The following is a 9,392-nucleotide window of genomic DNA, read 5'->3' as shown; positions in this document are numbered from 1 at the left end:
TCCTAGGCGGGGCTGGAGGGCAATGGGGTCGCCGTCGGGGTGGGGGGGACACTCCTGTACCCCACCAGGGCCGAGGCGGTCACTTCCGCCTCGGGCCTCCCACTCTGAGCGCAGTGCGGGGCAGCAAGTGCCCTCCTAGAACGGTTACCTTTCCCCTGTGCGCTTGGGCGGAAACTGCAGATCCACAGGCAAGGCCGGCGGGTGGGAGAGAACCCGTCTCCCCAGCAAAGCGCACGGCCCCACCTGCCCTGGTGACCCACGATGAACCGCTGGCCCCTGCAGTTACTGGGGAGCCTGTGGGCAGAGAAGAGCCAGCGGGTGGGGGTGGAGGGGGGTGGGGGATGGGTCGAGCTACAAGATCCTAGCCAACATAGAGTACTGTGGTTACACGCATTCCCTTCGTTAGTATTCACCATCGTGAAATTGGTCCGGTAGGTACTTATGTTCCCATTTTCACGTAAGAGAAAACAGGCTCAGAGACTCTGGGTCCTTAGACCGAGGTCCTGGTAAAGGAAGTAATTGAGACTAGAACCCAGGTCTCTGCCACAGCGGCGCCTCCTGGTGGGTAAAGGCGGCACCGGGCCCAGCTGTCAGTTCCTGTGAACTGAAAGTTAGTGCTTCCTCTTCCCGGCTCAGCCGCCTGGGGACCAGGTGTTGCTGCGTGAGAGGGGCTTCTCCTCTAAGCCAAACACCTGCATCTCTTTCTCCCTGCCCCTTAGTAGTGAGTCCTTTTCTCACCTGCCCCCCGCAGAACAAGATGAAGCTCATCATCCTGGACCACTATTCTCAGGCCAGTGAGTGGGCCGCCAAGTACATCAGGAACCGCATCATCCAGTTTAACCCCGGACCAGACAAGTACTTCACCTTGGGGCTCCCCACCGGTGCGTTATGCGATGGAGAGGGGGCCGTGGGTTGCGGAGTGGGGGGAGAGTAGGGGATTTTAGGGAGCCAGGGGACTTGAAGGAGGACTCTGAGGTACCCGTGCTATGAGTGAACAACTCCCCTGCCTCCTGGACACACAAAACAGAGGACCCAGCTTCCTTTGTAGGTGGTTGGGTTGCTGCCTGCTCCTGAAGACTCCTGGAGCAGGAAGAACTTGGTTTTTGGCTACATCCTAAGTCAGCCCTGTCAGCCGTGGGTTCCTTCCCAGGATTAAGTCCCAGCGCCTTAAGGCATACATTTTATGTAATGAATGAATTTTCTGTGCATCTGGAGTGCTACTATCTAGTCCCACCACCCAGTCCATTCCTTTGGGAAAAATCAGAATGTTGCCTTTATAGGAAGATATTTTGATCCCAGCTCCTCCAAACAAATATCCTGATTCTTTCAGAAGCGGTCCTCCTGCCTTTTTTATGTTTTATGACTCGCTCTTTAATGAGACTCAACCTGGGAGTTTGCTGCTCCTCAGGGAAGTCTTCTCTGAACCCTCAGTCTGGCCTGTGCTTACCCCGTCACAGCTGGAATTACTGCTTCTTGTCCCCACTCTGAGATAGTCTTCCAGGGTGGCTGCTATATCTCTCGCGTCTCTGCATCCCCATCACGAGCCCCTGTGCCTCACACGGAGTAGTTGCTCAGAGAATGTCATGTTAGTAATTAAGTCTGATGTTCACTCAAGTACTAATCACAGTCATTTCAGTCATCAGTGAGCTGCACGCTGAGGATTTAGCAATGGACAAAACAGACACAGCTCTGCCTCTCTGGGGCTTACAGTCTAGTGGGGAACTAGGCAGTAAACAAGCATGACATGCAACATTTGGGTAGGACTTCAGATCTGACTTGTTCGAAGCAGCCCTGACTCATTCCCGGGTGCCCTCTGGGCTTCCAGGGGTGGGGGTGAGGGGCTGAAGGGTGTTCATGGCTGTGCCCTCTCTTGTAGGGAGCACCCCACTTGGCTGCTACAAGAAGCTAATTGAGTACTATAAGAATGGAGACCTGTCCTTCAAATATGTGAAGACCTTCAACATGGACGAGTATGTGGGTGAGTCTCTCCCTTTCAGTCCTTATCTGATTCTAGGAGAGTCCGAACTCCTCCCCCTCGCAGGCTGGAGAGGAATTCAGTGTCAGGAAACCAGTGACATTTGGTGCTAGGCTCAGTTACTGATACCTATCTCTTCCAGGCCTTGGTTTACTCAGCTATAAAATGGGGCCAATAAAACTGACCTCATACGTTGTAAGCATTAAATGATAACACAGATGTGGAAGCCTCTTATTTAGAGCAAGCACTTAGTAAATATTCTAGTATTTTCTCCTTTGCCTCCTCCCCAACTCCATGCCCTTTCTTTTCAGAACAAATGACTGGAAATGGGATCATGGCTGGGGGTGTCCCCGTGTCTGTCTGGACTTTCTCTCCAGTGTTCATCCTCTAGCGCCCCTTGCTGCCAGGTACACTGGGAGGGGAGATGAGACTGGTGTCTTTTCCACTACTGAAAAGCTACAGCACCTTGGTCTGTCACCTCCTTCCATGCCCGACCACCCCCCCCCCCCCTATAATTTTGTAATGGTTTCACTTTAAACATTTTTTTTAAATTGTAGCAAAATACACATAACATAAAATGTACCATCTTAGCCATTTTTATGTGTTCAGTAGTGTTAAGCACAGTCATACTGTTGTGCGACCAATCTCCACAACGCCCGACCATTTGCAAAACTGAAACTCTATACCCATTAAACACCAACTCCCCATTTCCCACTCCCGCAGCCCCCGGCAATCACCATTTTACTTTCTCTATGAATTTGACTACTCTAGGTACCTCATATAATGAATCATACAGTATTTTGTCTTTTTGTGACTGGCTTACTTCATTTAACATCATGTTGTTGAGGTTCACCATGTTGTAGCATGTGTCAGAATTTCCTTCCTTTTTAAGGCTCACTGTAAACATTCTTGATGTTTAACATTAAGCATTAAATATTCACTTGAAACATGCTTTTTCTTCTTGACTGAAAAGAACCTTTTGGGAAGCCCTGAGATAATTCTCCCTAACCACCTGGTAGTCAAGTGGGGGTTCAGGCTGAGCAGGGTATAACGAGGGGAGTGGTGGGGTTAGGCACAGGGTGAGGGGTGTGCATGCTTCCTTTCCCAGATAGGCAGAGCTTCACCCCCAGGTACCTAAGCCACCTCCAGAAGCCCAGATTAACTCTGGCCTCCAGCCTAAGGTTCTTCTCCTGTGAAAAGGAGATCAAAATGAGGGATTCCTCAGGCCTCTGGGGTGTAGCTACTCTGGCCCAATCCTGTAGTCATAGGTGGAGGTGGTGGGTAGACAGAGACATCAGCTCAGCTTATCCTGAGGGGGGGGAGGGTCGGAGGGCTGGTGCTCAGGGTTCCCTGGCTGGCATTTCCCTGAGAGCATCTCTGGGGGCCTGGGCATATCCTGGCCTCCTCCCCGAGAGGAAGGCTCTGGCTGCGCCTGGGCATGCCTGAGTGTGGCCGTGGCCCCACAGGTCTTCCTCGAGAGCACCCAGAGAGTTACCACTCCTTTATGTGGAACAACTTCTTCAAGCACATTGACATCCACCCGGAAAACACCCACATTCTGGACGGGAATGCAGCTGACCTGCAGGCTGAGTGTGACGCCTTTGAAGAGAAGATCCAGGCTGCAGGCGGGATTGAGCTGTTTGTTGGAGGTGAGCTTGACAGTGCCCAGGTGGCTAGGCCAGACCCAGCACAGTTAGACACATGCGGTCTCAAACAGCTTCTTCTCTGCTAGTGACTGTAGGAGCCACTCATGACTCTGAGGAGGCAGGGAAGGCAGAGTGGGACCCCTAGCTCCCTGCCCTGGTTCTGCTGCTCAGCAGCTGTGTGACATTGGATGTCTTCTCTTTCTGCACGTCAATGCCTTGTCAGTAGATTGAGGGTTTGAATTTGGGCTCTGAGATTTTGTTGCCCAAAGTTTTATAGCTCAGTCATGGGACTTAGCTAAACAGGTAAAATCACATGTAGTCCCAGAAGGTTCCTCACTCAGCCCCTGCACGCTGTAGACAGCCAAGTGAACTCCAGGGAAGTTTCGTGATTTGCCCAAGGTTAGCTGGCCAGAGTGGTGGAGACAAGGCAGGCACCAAGGGTGTCTTCATCTCAGATTTGTGCCTTTGTTCTTACCCTGGGCTGCCCTCTTACATTTCCATGTGTTGCCAGCTCCAGAGTCACCCACAGGGGTGTGAAGTTGGACTGCCTTTTACTGCTCTGGATTTAACTCTATTCAAGATGGGGAGGAAGAGGCCAGGAGCGCTCATATTCTGAGATTGTATAAAGTTGGCAGCCCCTGTCCAGGCCCTGTGTGTGTTTTATTCACTGTGACTCCCCTGGTAGCAGGACCCCTGACTATTAGCAGGAGAGAGAGAGAAAGAGAGGTTACAGTTCAATGACCTGGGAGGAGGAAGCTATTTGGAGTCCCCGTTTCCTAGCTTTCTGAGGATGGTAGCAGTTAACAATGGCGGTGTGCGCCCTAGAAAGAAAAGGGTGGGAGATGGAGAGGAAAAGATCACATGCTTAGGGACCTGCCCAGGAGAAAAGGGACATGGTTTTCAAGTTTTGTAGACCCCGGATGGAGGAGGAGAGAGCGTCCACCCCTGCAATCTGAGGCCCTGGCACTGATAGGCTGCCCTGATTCTCCCCTGGGCAGGCATCGGCCCCGACGGACACATTGCCTTCAATGAGCCGGGCTCCAGTCTGGTATCCAGGACTCGTGTGAAGACGCTGGCCATGGACACCATCCTGGCCAATGCTAGGTTCTTCGATGGAGACCTCGCCAAGGTGCCCACCATGGCCCTGACGGTGGGTGTGGGCACTGTCATGAATGCCAGAGAGGTAAGGGTGCAAGGGGTCCACAGGCCTTCACTGGGGATTGGACTGGGCTTGTTTCAAAAATTTAACTCTACAGGTACCACCTAGATACATTTGTATTAAAAATGAATACATTATGAGGATAAAATCCCAACTGACCCTGTCAGTGTTCCTCCTTCCTCTTTGGAGGGAGCCATTGTTCCCAGTGTGAGGACTGCCCAGGAGACGGCAGGCTCCCTGGCCTGTGTATGTACCCCTTTCGAGCTGCTCACAGGCAGAGGAGCCCAGCAGTACTGCTGTCTGAGTATGAATTTGCACCTGCCCAGGTACCAAGATGGACCCTCTGGTTCCCTGCAGTTGGGGGTCAGTATTTGAAGGGAGCTCCTATAGGTCCAGGATGTTGGTGGTTACAGCCCTGAGTTTGGGGATTCATAAATGTGGGAAACATAAGTGTCCTAAACTGAATTTAGTAAGTTTTTTTCCTAGAAAGTTGGGTAACAATTTTTTTTTTTTTGTGGCTCTAATTTCCTACTGTCTTTCATTAGAATTTTAGAAGCATTTTTTCTTCCTGGATTATATTTAGTGGGAAGCAGACACAGACATTTTAACTTTAAGCTTCTTTGCCTAGGTCTGTAAACAAACATCTAAGTCCAAAGTGAACTCTTGTGAAAGGTGCAATGGCGCCAGAATTCTTGTGGGTAGCTTCAAGTCAGTACCTAGGGTCACTCTGCTGTACTTGGCCTTGTGGCTTGCAAACCTCCCTGTCGTGTTAGTGAATGCTAATCTGAGAAAGAGCCTGGGCTGGATATCAGGAAATTCTCTCTTCTAAAATTAGATCTGGAATTCTGAACAAAGAGCCATATTTCCTCTATGCCTCTGTTTTCTCACCTTTTAGGGAATAGTAGCCCTGGCTGGTGTGGCTCAGTTGGTTGAGCATTATCCTCTGTACCAAAAGGTTGCTGGTTCTATTCCTGGTCAGGGTACATGCCCAGGTCTCAGGTTCAGTCCCCGGGAAGCAGCTGATCAATGTTTCTCTCTCACATCCATATTTCTCTCTCTTCCTTCCTCTCTAAAATCAAAAACATATTTAAAAAGAAAAAAGAAAGGAACCGTAAATCCTGTTCACAATTCCATGGTGCAAGTGAATTACAAAGGAAATCCACAGAGCTGAGTTCTTTATGATCACTGTCCACTACTTGCTTTCTTGGTATTTCAGCTGTTGAAGGGAGTCTGTGCCTTTGTTTCATTTAAACCAGCGGTTCTCAACCTGTGGGTCGCAACCCCTCTGGGGGTCGAACGACCCTTTCACAGGGGTCGCCTAAGACCATCGGAAAACACATATATAATTACATATTGTTTTTGTGATTAATCACTATGCTTTAATTATGTTCAATTTGTAACAATGAAAATACATCCTGCATATCAGATATTTACATGACAATTCATAACAATAGCAAAATTACAGTTATGAAGTAGCAACAAAAATAATTTTATGGTTGGGGGTCACCACAACATGAGGAACTGTATTAAAGGGTCGCGGCATTAGGAAGGTTGAGAACCACTGATTTAAACAAAATGCATTACCCCAAGTCACATTAGTAGGTCTAATATTTGGAACTAAAAGTGACCAGATTAAGTGGCAGCTGTGACCTCACCATACAGAGGACTCTCAGCATTGTTTCCAAGGCCCCCTGAGAGATTGGGACTCATCTTTTTGTGACTGTGAAAACTCACAAAACCTAGGACCTCCTAGAACCCAGTATCAAAACTGTTGGGATAAGTGTGGGCCTTTGTAGGGCACGTCTGTTCACAGGGCACTTGCAGCCACCATCAAAGGTGCCAGAAGACACTGTGGAGTGGTGGTCAAGAACATACACTTAGGGTCAGAAATGACCTGGCGCAAGTCACTTAACCTTGGCCCCAACCCCAGCCCATTTCCTTACAGGACAAGGAGTAATGATGCTCCCTACTCAGGCAACTTGTGTGATAACGTAGGGGGAGCCCGGAGCAGTGTGCTGCATGCTAAAGACTTGCGATGGTATATAGAACAGTAGTCCTTACAGCAGTTTGGGGCGGCCACACTAGAGTTCAGGCGCCTGGACTTCAGGTTTCGCTGCTTCTCCTCTGTCATGGGCTTGTTCTCTGATCCCCAGGTGATGATCCTCATCACAGGTGCTCACAAGGCATTTGCTCTGTACAAAGCCATTGAGGAGGGAGTGAACCATATGTGGACCGTGTCTGCCTTCCAGCAGCATCCCCGCACCGTGTTTGTGTGCGATGAGGATGCCACCCTGGAGCTGAAAGTGAAGACCGTGAAGTATTTCAAAGGTGAGGGAGGGGTAGGCTTGGGAGTAGGTGGCCAAGTTCAGGATATGCCTAGCTTTCATGCTCTGGACATTTTAATCAAATCTGATTTTAATAAAAATCAAACGCTGTTTCAGAATACACAGTCATTTCTCTTCCATCCATAACTGTGAGGGTCCATTTCTGGAGACTGGTTTGCTCGGAGGAGGAGGAGAGAATGAAAAGTTGTAGTCCAGGCCTATGTGATGATCTCTGCAGGACTACTGAGCCTCAGGCTATCTGTCTTCCCTGCTCTCACACAGGCCTTTCCCTGTAGAAAAGGCACTGAACTGTCTTGAGGCTCTTGTTCTTTTACTTTAAAAGGACACAATGCTTTAAGCAAACTTGTATGAAAATCCTTTTACTGAGCAAATTAGGAATTTGTTCTTTGCTGAAAAGATTTTTAATGGCCAACTCTCCTGGAGATTGGGTTTACAAAAGTCCTGTGGATTCCAGCATTTATTGGAAATAACAATTTCTTTCCTATTCTTAGAGTGTTTATTATTTGGAGCCACACAGAAAGCATGAATGTTATCAGTTCTAGGACAAAATTTGAGAGCTCCTGTATTACTGTTGACAGTTGTGGAACTCTGCCTCTACCTCCATTAACTACTTTGTTTTTTAATTTTTTTTGTAGGTTTAATGCTTGTTCATAACAAGTTGGTGGACCCCTTGTACAGTATCAAAGAGAAAGAAACAGAGAAAAGCCAGTCTTCTAAGAAACCATACAGTGATTAACCTGTGCTAATCCTAGTGCCAGGTACCTCACCGGGACAGGCAGGTCTTTCTGGAAATTGTCTTGGGGACAGAATTGTGTTTTTTTCATCCAGTACGATTACTCTGGATAAATGGTAGAACGTAACTGTTCTTGGCTCTGCAGTGTGGAGCCTATTCATGGAGTTTAGCTATAGGAGAAATGACTTGTCTGTAACTTATTAATCAGAAAAAAAAATCACTCCATATTTTGATGTCTGCTCTACACAGATTAGGGGGTTTCGGCTTTGTGTTCTGCCTGACACTGTTCACACGTACAACACACTCCTGTTAGGAATCTCTATCATTATGTGCAGATTCTCGGCTGGGGAAACAGGCTTGTGGTATTGGACAAACCCTCTTTGGAGAGGCTTCAGAGCCCCCTTGAGCCGGCTGCCCCTATTTGAGAATCAGTGCTCCAGGTGAAGGGACAAACTCTCAATGGCTAAAGTCAGCATAAGGAGGCAGTCCCTCTGGTCAGTAACAAGTGCCATGGAGAGAAAACTGCCCCTTACTTTCTTTCCTCTTTCTTTCCCTTTCTCTCTCTCTCTCTCTCTCTCTCTCTCACTCTCTCTCAGTTGGCCTTTCCATGAACCCTGAGGACTCCTTGGGGGAGGACTTTTTCTTTCCCTTTCTCTCTCTCTCTCTCTCTCTCTCTCAGTTGGCCTTTCCATAAACCCTGAGGACTCCTTGGGGGAGGACTTAGGAGGAGAGGGCTAAAGAGAAGGCTTTGCTGATAAGCTCAGTGCCTTGAGAGGCTCAGCAACGTCAAACTCCTCTCCTCAGGGACCCTCCAGCACCTGAGGAAGGCGAGAAAGGCAGAAACCCTTTTCCCACCAGAGCCCCGTGTTTTTGTTCCAAGGCCTCCCTGGGGCACCCCCTTTTACATACTCATTAATAAGCAGAAGGTCCACTGGGGCAACAGACGCTGGCACGGTTTCAATGTGTTCAGTCAAGGTGCTAGGGGCTGGACAAGCAGCTCAATGGTGAGTTTAGTCACAACACGAGTGACATGCTCTCCTGCTTCCCTAGGAGCTGAGTGCCAAGACAATATACAAATGCTTCTAAGGCTGCCTTTCCCCACCTAACTGCCCCTCTCATCTCTCGGGTTCATGTTGTGTGCTCTGATGTTTCTAGAACATCAGGAAATAGAACCCCTTTGTCCCTTTATCCTTTACCCCTGCTCACAAGATGAGTCTATTGCTGTCTTCCTTTTACCCTCTTACACCTCCTCGCCCCCACCTTTGTGCCTGTTTCAAGCTGCTGCCGCCTGTTTCTCATGATCTTTAAAAGCCAGCTCAAGCCTCTAAGTGCTGTTTGGTACCAGCATTTTGTCTTTTGATACGTGATTGTGCTGTCATTCTGTTTTAAGTTGATAGATCAATAGGCTTGTTTACAATGTTATATTTTCTATTAAATCCAATGTTTTCAAATTTGTCATTTATGAACTTCCACCATCCCCACTCTCCCAAAGGTTAGAAGATGGCCTGGGTTCATATATATTTTGGGAATAGCT

At 48.6% G+C, this 9,392-nt stretch overlaps 1 protein-coding gene and 1 long non-coding RNA gene across 2 annotated transcripts in view; one reads left to right on the top strand and one right to left on the bottom strand.

Moving 5' to 3' along the window:
• Positions 1 to 821, bottom strand: part of LOC106723874 — a 4,807-nt gene extending 3,986 nt beyond the window's left edge. Inside the window, exon 1 of the long non-coding RNA XR_001359604.1 lies at positions 739 to 821. This is a non-coding gene — a long non-coding RNA (uncharacterized LOC106723874). The remainder of the gene's footprint in view (positions 1 to 738) is intronic.
• Positions 752 to 8,083, top strand: GNPDA1 (glucosamine-6-phosphate deaminase 1). The gene is made up of 6 exons (XM_005881092.2): positions 752 to 881; positions 1,877 to 1,978; positions 3,442 to 3,624; positions 4,620 to 4,804; positions 6,934 to 7,108; positions 7,761 to 8,083. Exons 1-6 carry the CDS (start codon positions 758 to 760, stop codon positions 7,859 to 7,861), a joined length of 870 nt encoding a protein of 289 aa, XP_005881154.1. The 5' UTR covers positions 752 to 757; the 3' UTR covers positions 7,862 to 8,083.
• The last annotated feature ends 1,309 nt before the right edge of the window (positions 8,084 to 9,392 follow it).

Source organism: Myotis brandtii, unplaced genomic scaffold, assembly GCF_000412655.1.
Source record: "Myotis brandtii unplaced genomic scaffold, ASM41265v1 scaffold668, whole genome shotgun sequence".
NCBI classification, from domain to species: domain Eukaryota; kingdom Metazoa; phylum Chordata; class Mammalia; order Chiroptera; family Vespertilionidae; genus Myotis; species Myotis brandtii.
Note: the sequence above shows the minus strand (reverse complement) of the source record. Positions and strands in the feature narration are given on the sequence as shown.

Excerpts from the sequence above, each read along its gene's own strand:
- GNPDA1 (XM_005881092.2), top strand. The coding sequence starts at position 758 with ATGAAGCTCATCATCCTGGACCACTATTCTCAGGCCAGTGAGTGGGCC. Across the intron at positions 882-1,876 it reads CACCTTGGGGCTCCCCACCG|GGAGCACCCCACTTGGCTGC; the intron begins GTGCGTTATGCG and ends CCTCTCTTGTAG. Across the intron at positions 4,805-6,933 it reads CTGTCATGAATGCCAGAGAG|GTGATGATCCTCATCACAGG; the intron begins GTAAGGGTGCAA and ends TCTGATCCCCAG.